This window comes from Macrotis lagotis, chromosome X, assembly GCF_037893015.1.
Source record: "Macrotis lagotis isolate mMagLag1 chromosome X, bilby.v1.9.chrom.fasta, whole genome shotgun sequence".
NCBI classification, from domain to species: domain Eukaryota; kingdom Metazoa; phylum Chordata; class Mammalia; order Peramelemorphia; family Peramelidae; genus Macrotis; species Macrotis lagotis.
Genome location: NC_133666.1, coordinates 253,577,550 through 253,605,496, shown reverse-complemented (window position 1 = coordinate 253,605,496; position 27,947 = coordinate 253,577,550). Strand labels below are relative to the sequence as shown.

At 35.1% G+C, this 27,947-nt stretch overlaps 1 protein-coding gene across 21 annotated transcripts in view; it reads left to right on the top strand.

Moving 5' to 3' along the window:
- Nucleotides 1-27,947, top strand: part of MAST4 (microtubule associated serine/threonine kinase family member 4) — an 880,607-nt gene that overhangs the window by 762,842 nt on the left and 89,818 nt on the right. For all 21 annotated transcript variants that reach the window (XM_074200305.1, XM_074200315.1, XM_074200306.1 and 18 more), the window contains 3 exons: nucleotides 17,936-18,005; nucleotides 22,804-22,882; nucleotides 25,648-25,802. In XM_074200305.1, coding sequence (XP_074056406.1) covers nucleotides 17,936-18,005; nucleotides 22,804-22,882; nucleotides 25,648-25,802 — 304 coding nt within the window. The remainder of the gene's footprint in view (nucleotides 1-17,935; nucleotides 18,006-22,803; nucleotides 22,883-25,647; nucleotides 25,803-27,947) is intronic.

Genomic DNA, 27,947 nt, shown 5'->3' with positions numbered 1-27,947 from the left:
TGAGTGGCTGGTGGATCATGGTCAACTCTAGGTAGATTCCCAAATCTGAATTGATCATCTCTCCGTGGGTGGGGGAGAGAGTGGAGGAAGGTCATGGTTCCTGATGTGGAGGAGGTGGCACCAGCAGGGCGGAGGGCTGATTGCCAGTACTGGTTAGGTCCTTCTGGATGACATTGAACCAAGTACAATTAGCTTTGGACTGAAGAATGAATGAATTAGTGATCATTAATTAAGCTCTTGTTGTGGGCTGTAGATTGTGATAAAAACAAATAAGCAAGTTGGTCTTTGCTTTTCTAAAGGGGCTGAGGGGGGACAGCAAATTTAGGACATTTCAATTGAAATCAGATGGAAAGACCTTATGGTCCTTATCATTTAGTACTTTTGAATTTCAGGATGACTCATGACAAACATAATCCAAATTTTTGATATTTTAGGATTTTCAAAGAGGTTCTATTCTAGAGGGATAAATATTTCCATTCTGAAAGCTTTTGTGCATATAGATGTAATTCAGCCAAATGCAGGAAATTAAAGAGTCTGACAAGTTCCTAGAATCAGGGGAAGGCACATTTCCCTCTAGGCTTCTTTAATTTGGTTGGGTAATTTGAGATTAAGAAATCTAAAAGCAATGTCATTTTTTTTCCCACCAATTTTATTTCATCATTTCAGGAGAAATAAGGCTTTGATCTCTTTTCAATTCTTTTTATTAGACAGTTTTGAATTTTTCAGAGGACAGAGATCAAATGTCAATTCTTTTCTCAATGGACCCCCCTTAGCAGCTGTCTGCCTCCTTTGCGATATAGAAGATCTATACAGCACCTCTTGTTACATGGTCTACCCATGCAGGAATGTCTGCTTTGGTTTTGGTTCCAAAGAGGCTGTTTTTTTTTTTCATTTCATCTCTGTTTATCTTAATTGTGACAAAGGATAGATGTTTATTGCCTCTGGTGACTTTCAGAGCTTTATAGGTATTTCTCTAAGAAGTACATTTCTGGCTATCTAAATACTCCTTACCAATTTTCTAAATTTTTTGTTATTGGTAAGCTAAGAAATGAAATATATAAGGTTTGATTGCTGTTATGTAAATTTATCAAAAATTAGCAATAACTTTTCAAAGGGTTTTGAGTGTTGTTGTACCTAGAGGATTTCATTTACATATTGCTTCTCTTCTTACCATCTGGCAAAGTACCCAACCTCCAGTTTGCATTATAAGTCAATTTTATGTATGGGCCAATATCACTAAGAGTACTAAAGTTTTCCTTTTCCCTATTCAATCCTTACAAATCCTCATGGTAATTAATGATTTGCACCTCCCTGCTACCTTCTAATCCTCTTCTATCTCTCTGAGCTAGAACCGTTGATTTGGAATATGAAGGCTGGGATATATTGTCTTTATGACATATTTGGCAGGAATATAGAAGAAAATAAAGCATATTTACTGGTAATTTGCTGTAAGAAATTATTGCCAAAGTAATTAGCAGAAAAGATTTTAATAAAAAGGATGTTGTAAGCAACTGAAAATTTGTGTTCCGGTGTGTGCACTGTAAAATTGTTTCAGAATAAGAAACCTGAGCCCTAAAGCTTCACAAACTTACCATAAATTTAGGAATTTTGAGTTCCTGGATTCTTAGATCCAAAATGCACTGAATAGACTTATTATGGGGAATATTATTTCCTTCCTTTTTAGGCAGTTTTATCTTTTTTAATGAAAGAATTTCAATCCTATATTATTATTGTTATTATTCTAGATAATTCACATTTCTGAATTTTAAAAATAAAGTTGTATTAATAATGATGATGTTACTTAACATATTTCAAGGATGAGGAAGATAATAATCCAGAAAGTCATTTTCTTTAGTTTTCTGGCATATTGGTTCATTAACTTAAATATTAGGTATGGGTTTATGCTAGAAACAGGTCTAACTGAAAATGGGACAGCCACATAGATTGATCTGCCTTAGAACTAGAAGGGAGCTTAGCAATCCAGACCTCGAGTCCAGAAGACTCATCTTTATGAATTTAAATCTGGCCTCAGATACTGGCTGGCTCTGTGACTCTGTAAGTCACTAAACCCCATTTGTCTCAGTTTCCTCATCTATCAAATGAACTGGAGAAGAATTGATAAACTACTCCAATATCACTGCCAAGAGAACTCTAAATTGGGGGGGGGGGTGGTCACAAGACTCAGAAATGACTACAATCACTGGAGTATCTTTGTGAAGAAAAATCCCAAATGATTGAAAAATGAAATGAGTAGATGATTTTTCAGTCAAGAAAACCCAGTGATATCATATGACTTAGCTGCCTTTGACCTTTACTTTCAAAGAAGGACTGAGAATCTCAACAGAACTTTGAAAATAAATTTATTTTATTTATCTCTCCCATTTTATGGGGCAGGAAGGACTAAACCTTTGATTTTGCTGTTTTAGGAATTCTCAATGAGTAAACTTTTTCTACCAAGACCTAGAGATTCTTCCCATTATGGTAGTCTGTTCAAGAATTGACTGAGGAGTGTAGATCCAGATCTGGGAAGAACTACAAAGGCTATTTAGTCCAACTTCCTGTTTCACAGATGAGTCCAGGTGGGCCTGGGAGATTGTAACTTGCTCCAGGTCCCTAAGGTATCATAAGCAGGGATTGAATGTTATGTCTTCTAACTTGGAGTTCAGGACCCATCCCACGATACTGGATTATAAGAAAAGAAGCTCATTTTTAATTTATCCCTCCTATTTTTATTTTTACAATGCCAAACACTTTATGAACTTTGAATAAATATAGGAATAAAATGAAAAGTAGATATCTACATAAAATGCTTTTTAGGATCAAAGACTAAAAGAGCTTAAAGTTTATCAATATCACATATAAAGACTATCTCAAAAGTCTTGGGGCAGTTTTAGTCTGTAATTATTTTGGAATATTCTGTATCTTAGAAATTAATACAGTCTGTACTCTAACATCTTGTTTATTTTCTTTGGAAAATTCAGCCAAGACAGGAGAATTAATCTTTCCTCATTGCCAGTTTAATTTCTGAAATATCAGTTTTTATCATCAATTTTTGTGTCAGTATATTAAGGTTGAAGACAATATTGTCATATTGGCCATTGTTACCTAACCCTACTATTTCTGATATGTTTGATGCCAGAATATAGGAATGCAAGGTTGCTTCAATATTAGGAAAACTGTCAACACAATTGATCATACCAATAACAAAACTTTCAGAAATCATATGATTTCCTCAGTAGATGCAGTAAAAAATCCTTTGACAGAATACAATCCCCATTCCCATTAAAAGCACAAGAGATTTAGGAATAAACGGAGCTTTCTTTAAAGTAAGTTGTTTCTATTTAAAACATTAGCAAGCATTATAACAGGGATAAGGAGAATCCTTCCCAATAAGATCAAGGATGAAGCAAGATTGCTCATTATCTCCCTATTAAGTAGTATTGTACTAGCTCTAGCAGTAAGAGAAAAAAAAGAAATTGAAAGAATTAGAATAGGCCATGAGGAAACAACATTATAATTCTTTGCAGATGATATGATAGTATATTTAGAGAATACTAAAGAATCAATTAATAAACCAGTTGAAAATCACCTGTAGCAAAGTTTCAGGATATGAAATTAACTCATATATCAGAATTCTATATGTTACCAAAAAATTCCAGCATCAAGAAATAGAGAAATATCATTTAAAATAATTGTCGAGGATATAAAATACTCGACAGTCTACCTGCCAAGACAAACCCAGGCTTTGTTACAAAACATTTTTCACACAAATAAAGTCGGATCTGAACAGTTGGAAGAATATTAATTGCTTATGAGTAGGCCATGCCAATATATCAAGAATGACAATTCTACCTAAATTAATCTACTTATTTAATGCCAAACTAATCAAGCCACCAAAAATTATTTTATAGAACTAGAAAAAATTACACAGTTCATCTGAAAGAACACAAGGTCAAGAATATCAAGAATAAAAATATAAGATGCCTTATGAAATATAAAACAAATACCCCTAAACCATTACAGTTAAATAGCTCACCCATGGGCTTCATAATTTTCTCCCAAAGTATTGAGTACCAATTATCCAAGTTGCTGTAGTGATCATGCTCTCTAGCTGCTTTATAATTTTATCCCATGATTAGCAAAACTCTTCTCACATTTTTGAGGGATTTAATCGAAAATAGTGAAGTTAGTGGGAATTATAACACTATAATGATATTACCAACATTAAATCTATTGGATCTTAATTTACTTAGTCTTTGTTGAAATTTTAAGACTTTGAAATTGATTAATATTTAATCATTTTCAGATACATCATTTTCTGATATGAGTGAATGATTTCATTCAATAGAGAAGATTTACTTATTTGCTATGTGACCTTGTCTCAGTTTCCTCATTTGTAAAATGAGAACAATTAAAGCACCCACCTCCCAGGGTTGTTGTGAGGATTAAATAAGATAATATTTGTAAAATGCTTAGCAAAAATTAAAGTACTAAGTAAATTCTTGCTACTATTATTATCAGTTCAAAGGATTTTAGTTGATTAGGGAAATTTGAATGGCACGCTAATTCATGTATTTGGTTAATAATGCTTCCCTTTTATGATCACCTATACCAGTTCTTTCCCTTAGAACATATAAATGAAACACAGGCCTTGAATATATTTGTGTTTTGGAGGAAGTGAGTAATGGTGAGTCTATAATTTATATAATTGAATGAGATCAGGGAGAATAGTTAGAATAATTTCATGATCTCACTGTATTAAAGGAAGCTATTTTCTCTTATGGTTGGTCAAGGAAGCCTTTCATGAAAGACTTGGAATTTAGGAAATTATTTAAATAATATTAAAAGTCATCACGTAATGGTCTAAAGTTTCCAAAATCAAGTCCTTTACCCATATTATCTCATTTGATCTTCTCAACAGCTCTAGGAAATAGAAGCTGTTATTGTACCATTTTTGGATGAAAAAACAGGGAAGTAGAGTTTAAGTGACTTCCCCAAGGTTAGAAAACTATTTAGGGTCAAAAGCAGCATTTGAAGTCAGGTCTTCCTGACCCTGAGTCCAACAATCTATCCATTGTATCACCTACCTATTATCTAAATAATATTCAAGTAAAATCTATATGACACAGGGTTAATATATGGCTATACAAAGGATTGGTGATATCCTCAGTTAAAGGAACTACAGGTTTGCCTTCTTCCATCCAAGCAGAGCCGGTTCAGTCTGTTACTTAATGATAAGGTCTTCAGGAGATGCACATGGACAGGTGATTTGTCTAGGATCAAGCCAGTAAAGCAAGATTTTAACCCAGTTCTTACAACCCAACTGTCTATCACTACATCTTGTTGCATCTTTCCTTTGATGTCGCTTATTTAAATGTAAACATTTGAAGAGACTGTATGAATACTGAATGAGTCTTTTAGTATTCTCTCTTTTACTGGGACTTAATTTGATGAATTTTGTAAACTTATTTCCTGAACAAAATTTACCCTTTTTCCATGTAAAAGGGAAATTATATTAAGTTAAGAAACCAAAAATGGGTCCGACTAAATTAAAGTAGAAAAATAAAATCTATAACTGGGGACACAATCTTTTTTTTTAACTTTTCAATGAAGTCTAAGACTGTGTGTTGTCTGAGATGACTAGGATACATCACATTTCATAAAATTTTTGTTACATTCTAGGAATATCTCTTTTTGATAGTTCTTTCACCTTGACCTTACAAATGCCAAGCAATAATTTTAAACAAAATGCTAAATGAATCCTATTCATTGATGAACAGGTCATTTATTTTTGAGGGGAGAAAACAGTCTACTCAAATTTTTTTTTCTTTATCATTTTTTGACATTCACTGATCTTTCCTTGGGATCACCTTGAGATATGACATCAATTCAGACCAGTAAGAGTCAATTAAAAAGCTAAGACATTCTCAAGAATCCATTATAACATGCCTCAAAGGAATTCTTATCAATGCCAAAGTATTTCAGAATGTACACAAATTCCAAAGTAAACTGCTTCATAAAACTGAAACACAAGGTGTCTGCCTAAGTCTTCTATCGTGGTATTGACTGAATTATTAGGTCTTTCTTCGACCCACTACTACCCTATTAGTCATTGCTCTGAAATTGTTAGGTCCATATCCATTACTATGCTACTATAAAACTCTTTTAAACCTCTAAAGCATTAGTCTTATAAATAGTCCAATCAAGCTTTTAAAGTATAAGGGTTTAGGCAAACTATTCTTTTTTTTAAAAATATTTTATATTTTATTTATTTGTTTTCCCAACTACATGCATTGGCAGTTTTTACTTTGCTGCCTCCCCCCCCCCCCCAAGAGGGTAAGTGTTATTATTACATGGTTACTAAATTGAATGGAAAGACATGGGCAGATATCACAAAGAATAAGAGCAGAATCACTTGATTTGACAGCATGTTAATTAAGCAACTTTGGGAAAATTGCTTCAGTTTTGAAGCTCAGTTGTCTCACCAGTAAAATTAGAATTTTAAAATTTGGATTACCTGATAACAAGGATGGTTTTGGAGAAAATTGCTTTGTGAATTCTGATGCATTGTGCAAATGTGCTTCAGTAACATGTATTTTTATTATTATTCTTATTATTACTGGAAAAATGGAATAGTTATAACTGATGGAGGAATTTTCATATCAGTTAAATATAAAATTCATCAAATTATTGAAATCTGTAGTTGATACAACAGATAGACTATCAGGTCTAGAGTTACTAACTGTTACCCTGAGCAAGTCACTTAACCCTCTTTACCTCAGTTTCCTCATCTGTAAAATGAACTCAAAAAGTAAATGGAAAACCACTCTTAGTATCCTTGCCAAGAAAACCCCAAATAGGACCATAAAAAGTTGAACACAATTGAAATGACTGAACAACAGAATTTTTCAATATAGATTGTTGAGCTCTTATCAACACCCTGAGATAGTTTCTCCAAATATTGTCTTCATTTTAGAGGTGAATTATCTGAGACTCAGAAAGATCACGATGCCATAGATTTAGAGTTGAAAAGGGTCTCAAAAGCCATCCATTCCCATCTCCTTGTTTTTATTACAAAGGGTGAAACTGAGGCCCAAGGAGGTTGTATATCCAAGGTCCTGCAAGTAATAAGTGTCAGGAGCAAGATTTGATTCCCGTTTCTCTTATTCCATTGCCAGAATAGGCATTTCCATTGTACACACTGCTTCATGACTTGCCCCAAATCACTTGGCTAGCAAATAATAAAATTGAATTTATGTTTCCTAGCATTACCATAACCCCATACCATTCTATCAGTTTTTTTTTTCTCTCTGCAAGTTTTAGGCTCGCATATATTAATTAACTACTATTGAACCCTGTAAAGGCTTTGAGTCATTCATTGATTTTGTTTCAATCTTTTAAAGTATATATGGGTTTAAGTGAATTATTCTTACTATTAACTCATTATATAGTAAGTTGAAATAACTGATGATTCAGTGACCTGGCTTTTAACCAATACATTCAACTTTCTCCATAAATTCTTTAACCAGAACTATTTAGGTATCTCTCCAACACCCTCCCCCTTCTTCCCCTGCCTTTCTTTAAGGCATTTTGAAGGAATGAATGTCCAAAAGGCAGACATTAGAGAAAGGAAGAAAGAGGGGGAGGAAAGTACCTAGGTAATAAAAGATTCCATTTCTTATATAAAATGAATTTTCTTTATTCTTAGTGTCACTCTCTGCTCAAGTTTGTTAATGTAACTATCCAGCAACCTGCTCTGATTCCTGATCCATCTCTGAAAACCAGTCTGAGGGCAAAGGATTTCCTGAGCTAATTAGATGCTAGCCAGCTGCCCACTGTAACAGAGCTAGTTGATGGAAAGTTTAATTAATATTGCCCTTGATTATTTTTTTTTAGAAAGATTGCTGTCCAGGTCTCTGAGCAAAAGGAAGGTTTGAAAACCTTGCCTTTTGCTGACATCTGGTAAAATTGGGAGTGTTTCATTGCTATTACATGACTAGATCTCTTCCCTTCCCATACCCTCTGGGGAGAGGCACCTGCAGAACAGTCCTGGTACCCAGGTGTGTTTTCTGCTGACTGTCACCTTCCAAAGGCTCCCTGGGTTGGAGTCTGTTGAGTAAGGTTGTTTTTTCTCCCCTCCCCCCCAACAACACTCTCCATTTACAATGAACCTCCTTCAAAAGAGTGTTAAATCACCCTAGCACTATTTATCATAGTGCTAAAGGCTCAAAGCCATTTAAGAAGGTCATCAAGTCAAAACTGGGGCTCACTTTCGTGGTCCATCAGGAGTTTCAAATGGCAGTTATTAATCCTCAAGTTTCTTCCTTGCTAATCGAAAAGCATTACATCCGAACCTCATGTTCTTTGAGGAGACAGCTATTAAAAATACATTAATAACCTATAGTGGGTGCAGCATATGCCTTTTCAAAAGGTTTGTAGTTTGCCTCTCTGTGGTGAAGACATGGGACTTCTCCAACCCAATTACAAAACAATCAAACAGTTTAATTAATCTGGATATAGCTTTTTTTTTTAACAATAACTGCCTCCAAAATGAGGCACCCCGTGTACCACCATTAAGTGAAGGATGGTTTCGATGTGTTGATTACCTATTCCTAGGTTGCATTTCCCTGGGGATGAGAGAGTTAATTACCTTCCTAAGATTGGACTACTGGTCAAGTTTATTTTATCAGGTCACAAATATCAGCAATAATCTCAGCTGTGTCTAAAATATCCTAACCCTCAAAACATACAAAAGCCAACAATCCCTAGAAACAGCAGGATTTGAGTAATAAGCAAAAGCAGCACATATGGGCAGAGAATGAACTGGCACCAGTTTTCTTTTGAGAGTCTCACAGGTATTGCTTTGCAGATGGGTGGATGAATTTGGAGAGCAGGGCTGTGAGCAATGAAGGTCACATCTAGGACTCTGCTTACAATCCATCTTATTTTCCTGGTCGAGTCCTATGCTCCACAAGCAGCATAGATACTAACCACAAGTCCCCATTTCCTCATGAGTTAAGATTTTTTTTCCAGTTTCTAGTTTTCCATTTTATTTAACTTGGAAAACTTTTGAGTCCTTAGTCACCAAATACTATTACAGATTACCAACTCTTTTGAGACTGAGAATAGCTCACAAGTACAGAGCATTTTGTGGTTTACAAATTGGGCTTCTCAAAACATCTTTTGAAAGATGCTTATTATGCTCCCTTAAAAGATGAGAAAATAGATCCTCTTCTCTCTTTCATCTGTTGTTTTTTCATTAATATTCCAAAACTCTTTTATTCTAAAGTCCCCAAATTCACCCCTTTCTCCTTACAACAAAAGACCTGTTAATTTAGACCTTCTATTTAAGAATACCAAAATAATCCCTGATGAACTCCTTCATACTTCAGAACACTTATCTCTTCACTCATCATCTCTTGTGCTTCAGTCTCAGAAGATAATACTCTTCCTAGCCAAAGCTAATCCTTTCCTTTCTATGCTGAAGTCATCCCCTCCCATTTCCCCAAGGAGCTTGCTCCATTGATCTTTCACATTCTATCTCTCTTGCATATCCACACACTTTCATCTTGTCTCTACTGGTTTCTTCTTTGCATCAGCAAAAAAAAAAAAAAAAAAAAAAAAAAAAAATCTAGTAGAATGTAATTTTCTTGAGGGTAGAGTTTGTTTCATTTTTGTCTTGGTAATTATAGTACTTGAATTTCCCCAGATCCAAAACTCTTTCTCTGACCCTTTTGTCCTTTCCATCTTCCTTCACGACTTAGATTTGTATTCTTTCAGCCCTAGCAGCAACCCTCTACCCTACTGTTAACTACTCTCTCCCAGGTTTACGATTATCCTCCTCACTGTTAAAACTGATATTTGTTTTTGAATTCTCAGACTCTACATCCTCCCCCCCTTAGATATATTCTCTCTCTTCCCTGATTTCTGTGACTTTGCTTTCTTTTTTAATCTTCACTGGGTCATTATACTCTGCCAGCCTTTCCTGAATGTATTTCTCCATTTCCCTTCTCATTTGCTCTATATTCTCTCTCTATCTCTCTTTTCCCTCTGTCTCTGTCTCTCTCTCTCTCCTTTAGTGATCTCATCCACTATTATGGTTTCACTTAGCATCTCTTTGCAATTAACTTCTAAATCTGAGAATCAACCAATCTTCTAAGTCTCCTGTCCTTCATTTCAATAGTTTACTGCCTGTCACCTCTAGAATGCTTCTCCATATCTAAAGTGGAATTCATCATTTTCCTTCTTTAACTTGCCCCTTCTTCTTCACTTTTCCTTTTTTTCTCTCTTGTTGATGTACCAAGAGAGGCTAAATTCTGAAAAAGTGAGCTTCTACCTTATGTTGAACCAGAACAACCAGGCCTTCACTCTACTTTCTAGTCATCTCCATGCCAATATGCACCCACCATTTTTGGACTTCTATGTTATCTTCTTTCATTAGATTGTAAACTCCTACAGGACAGAGACTTTTTTGCTTGCTTATATTCGTTTTTTCAGTTCTTAACAGTATCTTATACATAATAGGTACTCTTTCTTTCTTTGCCTTCTCAGTCACCTAGACTTGAAACTTTAGAATTGTCTTTGACCCTTTCCTCTCTTGTACCTCACATCCATTTAGTTGCCAAATGTTATCTGCCATTTCTACCCCCAGTATCTCCTGACTGTGCACCCTCTCTCCATTCACTCCACAGTAGACTGTCATCACCTCTCTCCTGACTATTGTAAGGACTTCAGAATGATCTCTGTTCCTCCAGTTTCTCCCTTTTCTGGTCCATCCTTCACACAGTTGCCAGAGTAAACTTCTCAAAATTTAGCACTGACCCTTGCTTAAAAATCTTTTAGGCGAATAGGCATATAATCAGCATTAATAAATCTTTGTTAACATTTTAAAATTCTTACTATCTGCTGTATAAAATGCAAATTCCTTAGACTGCCATTTAAGGTCCTTCATGGTCTGGCTGAAACCTAATTTTATATATTGGACCCCTCAGTCAAGCCTGATTAACTGGCTGTTCCACAATGCTATCTTGTATTCCCACATCACTATGCATTTACCCAGGTCATCCCCTGTGAATGGGAACATAACTTCTTTTTTGTCTCAATCTATTTAAATTATTCTCTTTGTGACCTTGCTCAGGTACCATTTTCTCTCTGAAGCCTTCTCTGATTTCCTCTACCTGAAAGTGATCTCTTTTCTTTTCTTTTTTGATTTTTGCAAGGCAGTGGGGTTAAGTGATTTGCCAGAGGTCACACAGCTAGGTGTCTGAGCTTAGATTTGAATTCAGGTCCTCCTGACTCCAGGGCTGGTGCTCTATCTACTTCACCACCTAGCTACCCCTAAAGTGATCTCTTTTCCCACAATTTGCCCTAGATTGTTTAGTTGAGATTCCTCTTATCATGTCATGCTTTCTACACTCTATATTATACTTGTGATCATGTCCCATTGACCCTGGAAAGACACTAATGGCTAACATTTTATTGATTTTCATTGCTTCTCCACTGTCTTATACTACCTACTGCACATTTAATGTATGTTTGTTGAATGAATAAATAATGAATGAAAGTTGTTGAATGAATTATTTTTAAATCTATCCCACATTTTTCATACCCCTCCAAATGTCCTTTTGTCCACAATTTCAAATCCTGATTGATTTCGTAAAATAGCTAGGTGTTGCAAAGCAGCCAGTGCTGAGCTTGTAGTCAGGGGAAAAATGATTTTAAATGTAGCCTCAGACACTTTGACCACAGGGAAAATCGATTCCCCTCTGTCTGCAGTTTCCCCAAATGTAAAAGAGAGTTAATGCTAGCATCTGTCTCCTAAATTGTGAGGATAATATGAGATGATATTTGGATGTTGCCCCAGCATCTGGTGATGCAGTGGATAAGGTGCTGGGGCTGGGGTGGGGAAGTCTCCTCTTCCTGAGTACAAATCTGGTCTCAGACACTTAGTAACTGTGTGACCCTGAACAAGTCCCTTCACCCTAATTGCCTCAGTTTCCTTATCTGTAAAATGAGCTGGAGAAGGGAATGGTAAACCTCCAGTTTCTTTAAGGAGAAATTCCTAATGGGGTCAAGAAGAGTCAGATGCAGCTGGAAAAAACAACTGAACTACAATATCTAGCACATGATAAATTCTTGATAAATGCTTGTTTCCTTCCTTCCTGAAACAAGGACCTCATTGTTTTACTTTCCTGCTCAAAAACTTATCCCATTGCCTGCAGGATAAAGAGTCAGACTCCTAGACAGAGCATTTGGTGCTTCCCATTATTTTGTCCCACATTACCAATTTGTCAGTTTGATTAGCACAGTGCCTCCAATGCTAGTGATGACTTGGGGATCCATGGACCTGGGAGCAAACTTAGCAACCTAATTCATCCAGGCAGTGCTATGAGACTTCTGAATCATTGCTACATTGCTCTCAGCTCTCCTCTGAGCTGGATAGTAGTGACAACCTGAGGATAACCTGGCCCAACACCTACACCTTGGTGACAGCCCCAGGAAGACTGAACATCCACCCTGGGAGGACAATACAATGCTCATACACCTCTCCTCCCCTACACTCACTCTTCTTCCAGTTCTCACTTTATTGGAGGTTACCCTTTCTGATCCTCTACACCCTTCAAATGATCCATCTCTTTTTACCTCCAGATCACTCACCAAATGCCCTCTTAGTTTTTTTTAGTTTAGTTTTTTTTTGTTTTTTTTTTGCCAGGCCCTGGGGCTAAGTGACTTTCCTAAGGTCACACAGCTAGGTAATTAAGTGTCTGAGGCGGGATTTGAACTCAGGTCTTCTGACTCTAGGGCTCGTGCTCTATCCACTTCATTACCTAGCTACTCCTCCTCCTAGTTCTTGTACCTCTAAATGTCTTTGCAAAAATACAGTATGTGTTCCTTATCTCCAAGTTGCAGATGGAACTTCCCACAGGGGATACTGGCAATACCTGGGCTGCCAGATGTCCTTCCCCCTTCTCTCTTTTTTTGTTTTTGTTTTTTGCAAGGCACTGGGGTTAAGTGACTTTCCTAAGGTCACACAGCTAGGTAATTATTAAGTGTCTGAGGCTGGTTCTGAATGCAGGTTCAGAACTGACTCCAGGTCCAGTGCTCTATCCACTGCATCACCTAACTGCCCCACTCACCTTCTTTTCTAAGGAGTCCCCTAGAGTGATGGTAAGATCAGAATTCAAGTTTCACCTTTGCCCTTTGTTCTTGTGACACCTCTCTGACCTCAGTTTTACTCCTCAATAAATTGGGTGTGAACACAGGAGCTTGTCTTAGCTCACAGAGTCTCATGGGATTCTATGAGAAGGGGAATGGACCAAGATGCTGTAGGGATGTGAAGTGGTGAGTGATGACTGCTACTTCTCCTTCTGTCAGTCTAATGTCCTTGCCTTCTTCTAATACTCAAGTCTGAGTATTCCAGGATTCTGCTAACTTGTTCTCCTTGCCCAGACTACTTTAACTTCTCCCTGTGTATCCTAATTCTTCCTACCCCTTGCCTACCTCTTATCAATACAATGAATAGTCTTCAAATTGAATTTCCTGCTTTCAGTCTCTTCCCTTCTCCAGTTCTTCATCCTCAAAGCTGCCATATTATTCTTCCAAAGGCTGACTCCATCATTGTCTTTCTGACTGGCTTCCTACAGCATCAAGTATAAAATATGAAACGTCTTAGCTTGACATTAAAAACTCTCCATGATCTTGGTTCCCAGTTTTCTTCCCAGACTTTTTTCAAAATTCTCTTTTTCATGCCTTCTATATATTCTGCACAAATATGAACAGCCTATTGTTTATTCTCATTCAGTGTCCCATCTTCTGCCCTTATGTATTAGCATGTGTTCATCTTCCATTTCTGGAAGGATCTCTTTTCTCCTGTCTACCTCTCCCTATCTATATTTTCCTCTGATGCTCAGAGCAGGTGTCACCTATTTGAAGTCTGTTGTTAATATTATTTTCCTCCTCAAATCATTTTGCGTTAACACCACCTCTATACGCTTTGCATCCATGCCCATGCCCAGAAGAATGCAAGTTCCTTGAGGATAGATATTATTTTATTTTCATTTACTATTAAAGAATCAAACTCTAGAGTTGGGAGGAACCCTCGTGGTCTTCTAGCCCAACCCCCTTAGTTTTCAGATGAGGAAACTGAGATCCAGAGGACTTTATGTGACTTGTCCAACAGCACAAAAGGTAGTGATTGGCCTAGGTAGGAGTTGATTCTTTCTACTTTACCATGCCACCTTTGGTTGCTTCATATTAGATTAATTGTTTGTTAGGGATCCAGCTAGGACCTTCACCAGCTGCTCTACTTACAATGGATTGTCCCAATTCTCAGTCTGGCCCTTATTGCCAAATTGACCACATTGCATGTCCTGACTGTCTGTCTTGTCTGTGGTAAACTATGGGAGACCACAAAGATCTAATGCTTTTGAATTTCCTAGCAGGTGCTCATTAAAAATTGTTGAATAGATGAATGCAAGAAAGAAATGACTGTTTTTGTTTTCTTTAGGGGAATGTAAGATCATTTGATTTCTTCAAATTGTCAAGAATGTTTAAAGGATCATATCATGTCAGACAGGTACAAGGAAGGAATTTTAAGTATTATAGGATTAAATAGTATTACAGGCTGAATGAATATATGAACAAATGAATGTAAAGGGTTTTTATTAATGTTCATTATACTCCAGGTACTACTGTCTCTAGTCGGGGGGCGGGATACCAATGCAAAAATGAGTGCTTTTCACCAAAGAATTTTCATTCCTCTAGGGGAAGACAACACATAGAGAGGAGCTGTGACTAAGGAGGAGTATTTTGGTCTAGGAAAGCATAGGGCTGATGCTTGGAATCACAGGAGAAGAGGACAAGTTATTTGTAGAGAAGGCATGCATTAAAATGTAACAAAGATATGCATTGTTTAGAGAAAAAAGAAAATAAATTGGAAATTTATTTCCAAGAATATAATAATTCCAAGAATTCCAAATGTATTTCCATGAATAATGCCAAGAAAAAGAATACATTATAGATGATGGTTTGAAACTTTTATAACAATGGTAACATAAACAAAAAAGAAGAATGTGCTGATTTGATTAGAATCTAAAAATAGAAGGACAAAAAGATCAGAGATAAGGTTACAAATGGTTAAGTTGGAAAACCTTAATTGAGCATTTAGAGCACAATTTAATGAATCAGCCTGTCTCCTAATACAATCAAAGCAAGTATATTCCTTTCAGTACCTTCATAAGGTGGGTAGGCCATCACCTGAGATGCATATGTGAAATGAGGTTCTCAGGACCACACATTCATCAAATTCAAGAACAAAGAGTAAGTCAGAGTTTTGGTATTATTTCCTTAACCTTCCATTCCATAGTGCTTCTTCTACATTCAGGTAGTCTCTTGACCCTTTTCTGATGATTATGAATATACATCCTCAGGTCTGGTGTCTCCTTTTCAAAGCAGATAACATTCCTCATTGGGGCCAGGTTTTATATGTGCTGATATTTAGGTTTTAATTAGCACAAACTTAGTGACTGTTTTCAGAATGGCTCAGCTTCTAGCCATTTAATGAATTGTGCTCTCGTAATTTGTTTTTGTTTGGTCTGTGTAGAGCATGAGTAAATTGTTCAGTCCAACAAATAAAAATCAACCTCTCTACCAGATTCCTGGTCTTAGATTTTTCTTTTCAGAGAACAAAAATTTCAACCACCTTGAAATTATTGACACCCCTTTGAGGAATATGAAGAGCAATGTAAAAGCTAAGGGAAGGGGGAGAGAGTTGAAAGAATTTAATTTAGTTCTTCAGATAAATAGACAAAAAGAGTCAGGGGGTACTGGGCAGCAAAAGCTGAATCCTCGTCTCCAGGGGCCCACTGAACAACAGATGCAGGGACATGATAAATTTCATTGCACCAGGGGAAATGTATCTTGATTCTCTACCCAGAAAGAAATGGGTTTCTCAGCGCTTCCCAGTTAAATAGCTTTGATTGTGTTGTCTGTCATAAAGTTAATGGCATCTGTTGAAGACATCACTATAAAATTTGCAACCTTAAGTTAATTGAAAAATTTTTGTAGAATTGTAGGATGTCGGCAAGTCCTCAAGGTGGTCCTAAATGTATCTCCCCTAATGTGTTAGCCTATTCTTCCTGCAGATGGGTAGTAATTTTTACCCCTTTACAAGCAGACACCGGCTTTAAACTGAAGTCTTGCATTCCTGATATCTAATTAGAGTTATAAATTTCATTAAAGAACCAGTATTATGGCAAATGGTTTGCTGTTAAAAGTGGGACATTTTTTTCCTGGGATACTTTTGCTTATTTTAGGAAAAAAAAAGATGAATTCTGTTTCAAGTCTTTCTTTTTTTTTCCTCTTTTGTCCTTAAAAAAAATTAAACTGTTTCCATTTCCATCATGTCCTCAGATGGTTCAAACATTCTAATTAAATATGCAGAGAAAGACAGGGGCAAGCTGGAGTACCCCTGAACTTCCTTTCACCAGCTGCCTGCCAAGCTTTGTCAATGATCAGCAGCAGGTTGAGGCTAATATGAGAAAGTAACAAGCCCCCAGAGGAGGTGCCCTCCTCACAAGGAGCCATCACTGTTCCACATCACTTAGGAAAAAAGACAATTTATCCATTTCCTGATCTAACTGAGAAATGGAATGTATTTTTGGAGTGTCCTGAATTTTTAAGTCAGTGTATCAATTCATAATCCATCTGATTAAGATTAAAGGAATTGCAGAGAAAAATCTGGATAAGACATAATCTTATTCAAACATCGCAGAAAAAGATATACACTTTTTGGGGGGTGGGGGAAGGCAGTTTAAATACCTACTATGTGCCAGTTATAATGCTAAGAGTTTGTAAATAAAACTTCATTTGATCCTTATAACATTAGGTAGGTACTATTATCACCTCTATTTTACAGTTGAGGTCATTTAGGAAGATAGAGGTTAAGTGACTTGCCCAGAAGTCAATCAGGTAGTAGGTGTCTGAGACCAGATTTGAATTTGGACCTTCTAAACTCCAGAACTCTATCATTGCACTACATAGCTACCATTTTAGAAATGCTAACTGGAAATATATATGTTTTGCATGATTTCATGTGGAAAATTGATATTCTATTGTTTACCTTCTCAAGGGATAGGGTAAAGGCAGGAAAGAAAGAAAATTCATTTGGAACTCAGAAATTTAAAAAATAATAATTTTAAAAATATAATTGGGGAATATTTAATGAAAGAAATAGAAATATATTTTAAAATACGTTCTTTGTCCTTGATGGGTATTAATATTTATTTATTTTATTATTTTTATTATAAATTTATTATTTTATTAAATAAAAATAAATGTATTAATTTATTAAATGTTTTAAGATTCAATATAGCACATGTGCTCCTAAAATATATGCCTATAATTACAGAGACTGAATTTTAAGAAAATAACATCTATCCTATCCTTCCAGTTGTCTTCTTAAACTTAAAGCATTTAAATATGATTTGAAAGACTTAGGGAGTTTTGTGTTTATTATTTTGCAACATATAGGCTTAGAGGCTGGTCAATAAATATTGATGAAGATGAAATTTTTTTTGGCAAGGCAATGGGGTTAAGTGACTTGCCCAGGGTCACACAACTAGGTAATTATTAAGTATTTGAGGATGGATTTGAACTTAGGTCTCCCTGACTCAGGATCAGTGCTCTATTCACTGCAACACCTAGCTGCCCTGAAATAATTTTTTAATGCATTTGCCTTCACTGGGACTCTTATTTTTGTTTTCTTTTTTGCTCTTGTACTTCTGAACAATGTCATATGAAATAAATGGTATTATAGGGTTTTTTCCTCCTGTGGTCTAGTTCCTTGAGAAACTGCAAGTGACAGAATGATACTGGAACCCTAAAGTGATACAAATAAAAAAATCTTATTTTATTTTGTCTCTTTTATTCTCAATAGGAAATAGTCCTCAAGACAGCCCAAGAAATTTCTCCCCCAGTGCCTCAGCCCACTTCTCCTTTGCAAGAAGGTAGGCATTGTTTCTGTCTGTGCGTGCATGTACTTCTGTTGGAAAAACTAGAGTATGGAGAAAATGAAACTTGTTCCTAGTGGAAATTTGACATATAAACCCATATTAACCATTTTATGAATGCTTTCTTTACCCAATCATCAAGGATTCCCACGAATCTTGTGATTTTCATGAACTTTAAAGATTTTGATTCTGTCAGTAAGAAGTTAATGGTTTACTTTTTCCTTGAATATTAGTCATAGCAAATATTTCACCAGCAAAAGAAAACAGAGAACAATAGCCCTCAAATCTTAACTACTTTTCATTCTCTAATTAAAGGGAAAAAAATGCTTCCATATCCATACTATTTTTGCCTCCATATCCAAATATTCTACTTAAAACTGTATTTGGGAACTAATTAACTGAGTAATTGTTTCTTTTCCCTAAACCAAACTCAGATCTTTAAAACGGTTTAATCTATATTTAATAAAGCCTTTAGACATGATAAAAGTCGTTGAACCAATAGGTGTCACTGGTGAGGAGAATTGTCATTTTTGTCACCTCCTTTTGCCAATGTAGTATATTTCTCAGTACTCTTAATATCTTCAGGGCAGAATTAATACAGTAAATACTTAAAGTAAGATCTGCTTAGTTTTAGTTTAACTTATGGATTAACTTTAAGAACTTTAAAGAAGGTATAATAGTGAGTCAGATGAATCTTGTGATTTCCTATGGAATATTCATAGTGGAAATCCTCCTCTAGGATAAAAAATGTGTACATGTGATACTCAGGTGCCATAAAGATATTAATAAACTTCATAACAAGTGAGTTAGGTTTTTACCTTTTCTCTCTTAGGATTTTTTTTTGTTAGTTCTTCAGATTAGAGACCCATGAGATTTAGAAAAATAATTAGAGCATTTTAGTATCTTTAAAATAAAGGAAACATACTAAAGAAGTACAAATCTCATTACACTATGCAATTAAAACTAGTACGAATCATATTCTCTTAATCCTGGATGACTTATAAAAGTGAAGAGTTCATAATAATTAAGTGGGTGAATGAAGGACAGATGAATTTGGCTTCCCTGATAAAAAAAATAATAAACATGCAGAAACCCCCAGGCATGTTAATTTTTTGTCAAATAGACCATAAACTGTGACAGTGGATTACCATATTGAGAGCTCAAGTTCATTTCTGTGTAAATTTCCAGATGGAACTCCCTATAAGCTCCTTCACAAAATATTAATTTGGGCAGGAACATGAGTAATCATATATTTAACTCTAATCTAATGTTGGTATATACTTGTTTAATTTCATGGAATCTCTCTTCAGTTCTGAGAGTTAGTTTTCAAATAGGCAATATGGAAATGCTATACATAGACCCCTATTCCTTTTGTTGTATAATCCTGAATTTAAGGGGTAAAATAATTGTTTTCTGAGTGCATCATCTCATTTTGGCAATTAAAAATTTGTTTAGACATAAAAATTAATGTGAGTGAATTGATTTAATCTGAAAATTATTTTGTTTTTTGATAAAGTAAAACAAGTTCAGTAGTATTGTTTCTGGACCTCATATCAGTCATACACTGCATGCCAGAAGATGTTATTGATATGGTGCCTTATTATAATTTCACATTGACTGATTTGAAAATTAGAAAGTCACATCATGATATATGACTGCTTTCAGAAGTAGCTATTGGTATAAAAGTATTGAGTCTATTTTATTAATGATAAATCTTTTCAATGAAATTTGCAGTAAAATGTTTGATACGGGAAATGTGACAGTAAATTGAGTCTGGTACCCAAGAATCATGTTCCCTTCAGTTCTAATTGTAGCTCTGACTGGGCTGGGTGAACTGCCTAGAGTTACTTAACCTTTCTATCCCCTTAGTTCTCTCATTTGCAAAATGGAGGTAATATCTCTGTCTTCCTTTTCAAAAAAGTTGTGGAGGTTCACTAACAATTGTAAATTGCTTTTAGTTTCATTGGAAACCCACAGCCTCATGTAAATGCTAACTAATCATATGCTCTTTTCTTACAGCCCAAGGTTTTATATATGCCAAGCTAAATCCCAAAGTACTTTTTTCATCAGCAAGTTGTAAAGTCTTGGAAAGAGTTTATAGTGGAACTATAGATACAGCAAACTATGGCATTATTCACCGATCATAACAACCTTTCTTGAAGAGTAGTTTGAGGCTGCTTTTATAGAGAAATAGGGAATTAGAATGTCCCTTATTTGATTTAGGTGCAAAAAAGTTCCAAAGTGGCTGATTTTTATCCTATGTACCCAAGTAAATATTGAAATTAGGCAAATTATTTTTCTTCATCAAAAGACAAATTAATATTTGGAATTTTTTCCTTTCTTTGTAACAGAAAGAAAATTATTCCCTCATGTTTTTTCATCAAAATTATAATTTTGATGTTGGTTATTTTAGCCATTATATTTGTACTTCTTATTTCCCAACAATTTCTTCCTTTTTTTGTTTTTTGCAACTTTGCAGAGAGAGGCAATGTTAAGTTAAACTAGTGGGTACCAAATGACTTTTCTATATAATTATCCTTAAAAATAAACTTCTGTTTCTCCTAAGCATAGGATGCTTCTTACAATGTATAGTTGTCATGGAAATGAATATGTAGTGATCCTTTTATTTTTTTCAATCACATTCAGCTAGAAAGACCCTCAAACCTGAGATAATCAGACATGGAACAAGTTATTCTTGGCCCACAAATGCATCATATACAATACACTCTCATTTTAACATGTTTCAAGTTGGATTTTTTGAGTAGTAAGCAAATGTAATTTATGCTTCAGAACTAATAAGACCATTATCTTGGAATTGTTCATTCATGTAAAAGATGATCATTGATACCTGAGGGAAAGGAGAGATAGTGAATCGAACACATACACGCACTCAAAAATCATGGTGAGGGAAATGATCTTCTTTACTTTTTCTAGTGACTAGTTTATGATAATTGATATTAAATGGACTGAATAATTCTTCTTAGTATCCTTTTTTTGGCAAAAAAAGAAATGTAGATATTTTAGATATCAAGTGCAGGCATAGAAGTTTTTTAAAAATCTTTAATGACTAATCAGAGAAAATTTCTCCAGAAATTGTCTTCTCTACTTTTTTGTTTGTATGTTTTTGTGAATATGTAACTTTGATAATTTCATAGTTAGTAGCTGGCTGTGAGTTCAATGGACTAAAATTATTTTGGGATAAGACAATAATAATGATTTAAAGTTCATTTTCCCAGTGTATTTACATATGTTGTTTTGCTTCTGTTCTTTAACCATTCTTGATTCAATTGTCCTCCAGTCATGGGCACAGAAATGACAGGTAAATTTTGTTTAAAGCATATAGTCTGTGATGTACATCCATTTGAATTTATCCGCCTTGTCTCTGTGGGTTATGCAAGTCAACCACCAGTCATACTGGCCTAGAATAACTTGAACTTCATTTTAGGCCAGAATGTTCATTTTTCACACTAATAGTTAACTATGGCATTTTTCAAATTGAAGTCCAATCCTATTGAAGTTATTGACTTCCCATCATTTTTACTATATGTGTAAATGTAGACTCTAAATTTTTTTGTTTGCCTTTCATTTTTTTCTTATTGGATTGAGGCAATCATGGCTACAAATAAATTCTAGTAGCCCGCTGTGAAATATAATTCCTCCTTTCATTTAGGTCTCATTCTATTGTCCTTGGTGAACTATAATGTGTGTATACATATGTCTGTGTTTTCATTTTAATATTTAATTATTAAGACATTTGTTTTTTGATTTATGAATAGAATACTTTTACTTTCAAAGATTTTAGTTTAGATATTCCTAGTCTCTCCCATCACTTTTCCTAAATAAGGTTACCTTTTGTTGTGTTCCCTTACCATAGACCCTTAGAATAATTCTTGCTCGGTAGTTTCACAGCTCATCCTGTTCTTAGCATATGAAAGTAAATTCAAGCTTCTTTAAGATGGGGAAGTTTTTCCATAAAGCTTTGGCACCCATTTATTTGACGTGATATCAAAAACTTCTCCCATCTGCCTAGCACCCGGTTCTTGTGATGGGCAGATAATCTAGCTATCTAGAATTGCTGCTTGCTCATAAAATTTTAAAAAAGCTACAATCCTTATATATGATGTGACTGAGTCATGTGATTGATGCCATAATTCCAAGTAATGAAGATTGTAAGACTGGTTATTTTCTTAGTGCTAAAATAATTAGCCACAAACACTTTAACCACTAGGGAAACTCTTGGTGTTCTTGTCTTTTAGAGGTATGTTTAATTTATTTTTTAAAAAAAATTAAAAATTAAAAAAACCCTGCAGCCTACTCTTAAATTAGTGAACACAAAGCTTTTTATGCTGCTGAATTCCACAGAATGATGTAAGGTGCCAGTAATGTAATTTAGACCCAATGTCAGTTCCTTTTTCCAAAGATTATGGCTCCAGATTATCTGTTACCTGGTTGAGTGTTCCTCCCCTCCCTTGACTTCTCATTAATTTGAATTTGCTGAGCCTGATAGTTATAATTATCCCTGGTATTCATTTTGTCAAAGTATATTAGTGAGAGATCAATATTATGGATTAGCCCATTCAGTTTCTACTTGTTTCAGCCTATTGATTCTGTTTAAATAAAAGTCAACCTAGTGCATAATGTTTGTTTACCTTAGCCATTGGTAAGAGTTTACCCATTGTTCTATACCCTCTTGTGTATTGTGTCTATTCACTTGTCTAAAAAATTTGAATCTCTGTGCAATTTCTGTATGATAATGTTCTAGTGTTTGCTTGCACTAAATTTAGTGTCTCAATAGGACTGATGGACGCCGTTGGTCTTTGGCTTCTCTCCCTTCTTCTGGCTATGGAACAAATACACCCAGTTCCACAGTGTCTGTAAGTGTCTGATATTTTTTTTTCCCTCCTCTTAACACCTCAAAGATATTGTATAGGTATCTTTTTTCTTTAAGGTGTTTTCAGCAGAAAGGATTAAGTTAATTTGTGTATTTCTTGTCACTCTGGATAGATTCGTATGGCAACTAAAACAAATATGCCTTTTTATTATAAGCTTTTCCTTTGTAGTATCCAAGAATAAATCCTTCAAACAGGAAAGTTGATTTTATAAGATGATATCCCTTTTAACTTTAGACTAGTTTCCTTAAATATTTAAGGCAAGAACTTCAAATTTGTAGAATTTTTTTAACCATCTTTTACTTCAATTCTATGCCACTGGTATTAATGTCTTAACTAGATGATTTCCTGCAAATTGCCTGGATCATATTAAGAAATCTTCTGCTTACCTCTTATGTCTCCCTAAAGGTGATATTAAGTTTGCAAAAAATAACAAGAACTGAATCTTGGGACCTTTACATTTTATTTTGCAAGGTTCAGCTATAATCTGGAGAGCTTAAGAAGCTTGAACTGTGATGTGAGATTCTTACTCTAAGGAAGAAGCTAAGAAGAGAATAAAATGAACACATAAAAAGATCATAGTGGGAATAAGGAAGGTCCATTGCACAGTGTTATAGAGTCATACTCTATCAAAGTCGTATTGCAACAGAACAGCCAGGCAAATATTGAAAACAATTTAATAGGGCAAGTAAATCCTCTCTGAGTTTTTCTTGTAAAGATGTGAAATATCTGTCATTTTAAATAAGACTAGGCTTTCTAGACATGTTTGGAAATGGTAGACACACAATTAGATTCAATAAATTATTGATTTTTGGCAGTTTGAAGTTATACACTGTGTTGGAGGACAAGGAGGTGACCTTGAGGTCACATCCAAGCCTATTTATTTTGACCCCCTTCTTTTTCTCTTTCTTGGCAGCATATTGCCTGCATTTTCTGATTATACAGCAGCCGCTATAGTAACTAGTTAAACTCTTGGTCATAGTAGTCAAGTAATTGGTAAAAGCCAGACATTGTGCAGCTACACTGCAGATAATGGTTGTATGGTATATAATGTGTTAATTTCAGTATACATTTAAGCCTCCTTCCCTCTTTATCACCATGTTTCCTGCCTAGGTGTCTTGTCTGTCAGTGAAAAAGAAGGGATGCACCTTATTCTTCCATCTGTTACTCTGAAATGACTTGGCATTGGCATCTAATTTATCATCTATCTCTTTTGAGATCTATCTAGACAATGTCATTTGGTTTCCATTAGAAATGTAATGTAGTATGTATGAGCAAAGCAATCCCAAAATTTTAGTGAGATCCTTGTCATTGGAAACTTAAAGATCGAAAACATGGAAACTTTCTTGTGTAAACACATTTTGAGTTGACCCTGTATCCACTCCCCCCGCCACCAGAAAACCACCTTTTATTCAAGATAACATTATACTTTCCAGATATCTAGTTCATTATATTAACACCCAATATCCTGGTGGGAGAAGAGATGGAGGGAAAAACAGGATTTGAACCTGAAAATAAAAATTAAAAAAAAATATATCCTAAAAAAAGATTTACCTAAGCAGTATAAGACAGATAATAGTCTTTGTATAAAGCAATTTTTCTTGTGAGAAGATTAGAGGAAAACGGTCTCTTTCCTTTTCCCCTCCTGTCCTAAGCTATCTTCACTAAACTTGTAAAGAAAGTGCATCCATGAGTATCTCTAGAGATGAAACACTTAAAAAACATTATGTTTGATTGTATTAATTGCTCCCAACTGGCTGAAAGAAGTTTTTTTTTTTTTTGCATTTCTTTAAAGGTATGGAAAATGGTTAGTGGTTACATCTTCCATTATATAATTGTTTAATCAAAAATAGAGATGGAAAGACTCAGTCCAATATCTTCACTGGATCCTGCAGTCATTTAAATGGCTAAATATGAATAGAACTAACTATAATATTAGATGTATTCAGTGGATAGGTACAAAAATCCACTGTCAATAAGGAGGAAGGGGAAATGTAGACATAGTACAAAGTTATCATAACATAGATCAAATGAGAGTTTTCATTGGGGGGGGAGTTGAGATTTAAAGATTAAATGAGAATTTTAGTGTAATGGACACATAATGGCTGCATTGTTGGAATACATGCCTAGCTTCCCAAGGTGTTTGCTTGACTAAGGTTAGCACTTTTCTGACTTTATAAACAGAATTAAATATATTTAATCCTTGGATGGAGCTATGATTTGGGGCAGAACAGGTCACTGTGTAGGCCTCACTGCCTCCCTTAAAAATCTGCTCTATTCATACTCTGTGCCATCCAGTTATATTTTAATTATCCAGTTACTCAAATAATTTTTCAGAAGTAAGAGCACAAGTAGAAGGAAAACTACAGAAAGATGGGTGGAATGTTTATTTGGTTTGTTAAGTAGCTGGTTTCATTTTATTTTTCATTTGCTTAGAAGCGACATGGAATAAATGCTATCTCTCTTTTTTTAATATCTCAGTTTTTCATTAGCTAGTAAAGGTAGCATATCATACCCTACTCCAAAAGACCATTCTGAGGATTAGCAAGATGAAGAATCTTGTAAGGCATTTTGACCTTTTAGAGAATTGCTATAAAAATTCATAGAATGATCTCTGCAACCTTAACTACAAATAGGATGTGAGATAGGCCTCTTTAACTTTGTCAGTAGAGCCTCGGTCATCTCATGCTTGACGAAGAATCCTGTTTGGATATATAGAGAGAGAACCTAATGCTTCTGGTCTTTTGCAGTCATCCTGTTCCTCCCAGGAGAAGTTGCATCAGTTACCATACCAACCAACACCTGATGAATTACATTTTTTGTCAAAACATTTCTGCACTGAAAGCATCGCCACTGAGAACAGATGCAGAAATACTCCCATGCGTCCCCGTTCTCGCAGTCTCAGGTGACTTTAAGTTTCTTTTTTTCCTTTTTTACTAGAAACTCATTCCTTTTGGGTTGGCTGATTTCTCCTAAGTCAGAGATTTCCAAAGTGTGATCTGGAGGTTCCTGAAGCCCTTTCAGGTCCAAATTATCTTCTTAATAATACTAAGGTGTTTTAATCTCTTGGTAAATATTGATAGATAAAACTCACATAAACAGAAATTCTCTGAGGGGAGGGATTCTCAATTTTTAAGAGTGTAAAGAGGTCTTGAGACCAAAAAGTTTGAGAAACTTTGTTTTAGCATCCACTTTTTTAAAAATTTTCTTTTTTTCCTAATTCCATTTGTCAACATGAGTTGATTTCTTAATTATTATGAACGTAATGTTTGTTCACTTAAAATAATCCTACTGATTATCATAGAAAGACTTCCTTTAGTCATTAGTATTTTGTTACCAATTGTCATGTAAGACTCAAAACCTTCCCATAGTACTCTTAGTCATTGAGCTTTTCAGGACTAGATAAATACAATAACTGAATTATGTTTTTAAGAGTAGTCTTAGTCTTGCTTTTCAAGACTTTCTTGAAAACCAAGGTCAGCTAGGCAAGGTGATGTATGACAATAATCCATGTTCCTGGGGAGACTGAGGTTGAGCTCCAGAGTGATGAGTTTCAGAGTGCTAAAGTAGATTGGGTATCTGCCTTAAATTCAGAATCAAGTTGGCCTAGGAGAAGTAAACCAGTCTTGATCTGAAATGGAATGAATCAATGTTCTTGTACCAATCAAAGTGAAGTCAAGCCTTGCCCTTCATCTTAAGTGATATGGGGAGATCTAGTCTTTTAAAAAAAGAGAGGGAGGAAAGGAGACAAGGGGGGAAGGAAAAAAAGTAAGGAAGAAAAGGATGGAAAGAAAGAAGGAAAAGAAAGAAAGAAAGAAAGAAAGAAGGAAGGAAGGAAGGAAGGAAGGAAGGAAGGAAGGAAGGAAGGAAGGAAGGAAGGAAAGAAAGAAAGAAATAAGAAAGAAAAAAAGAAAGAAAGAAAGAAAGAAAGAAAGAAATAAGAAAGAAAGAAAGAAAGAAAGAAAGAAAGAAAGAAAGAAAGAAAGAAAGAAAGAAAGAAAGAAAGAAAGAAAGAAAGGAGTTTAGTTAGGATTGGGCCTCTGGACTCCCTCCATTGATGCATATTTACAACTTTATTATCTTAGATCTTGAACAACTTGCCCAGGATTATGTGACTATGTCTTTCTCAATTTGAAAAGACAAATACTCTTATCAGGTAGCTCCTCCTAGGTAGAGCTTTAGATTTTCTTATTTTGGACATCTCTTCCTTCTCCCTCTGATAAGATTCCTTTCCCATGTCAAAATATCAGTTGGTTTTTTCTTTCAAAATTGGAGTCCTTTATTTCTATGGAGACCAAGTAGAATAAATGAACAAGCGAATGAATGAATAAGTGAATGAGTAAATTAATAGATAATTATAAAAAAGAAACACCAAATCTTGTGGGTCTCCTTGTTTCAGCTGAAATGTTTCAGCTCTGGTGACTTTGACCCAGACTCTGGCTAATCCAAAAGTTTCAGGAGCCAAAGCTACTTAATTTAGGTTTAACACCACTTTTTGACTTCAGAATTTTTCTTTTTCTTTTTTAAAAATTTTATATTTATTTATTGAATGAAATTTCCTAGTTAAATTAACAGTGCTGCTAAAGCATATATTAATCATTTAATGCATAAGAATGTGTTTTAAAGGGCAGCTAGGTGGTGTAGTGGATAAAGCACCGGCCTTGGAGTCAGGAGTACCTGGGTTCAAATCTGGTCTCAGACACTTAATAATTACCTAGCTGTGTGGCCTTGGGCAAGCCACTTAACCCCATTTGCCTTGCAAAAACCTAAAAAAAAAAAAAAAAAACCAATGTGTTTTAAAAATAATCAGGGAAAGCTTATTTAATTGTAGCTAGCTTGTTGAGATTGAGATGCTTGTTTAGGATTACAAAGTGCTAAACAAGCATCTCATGACATTTTTCTAACATCCTTGGTAGGTATGATTATTAGCCTAATTTTTCTGATGAGGAAACTGAGGTAGATGGTCACTTAAGTCATTTTGCCCTGGATCACAGTCAATTAAAATGTCTGAGACCAGGTTTAAATTTGTGGTTTCTTGATTTCATGTCCA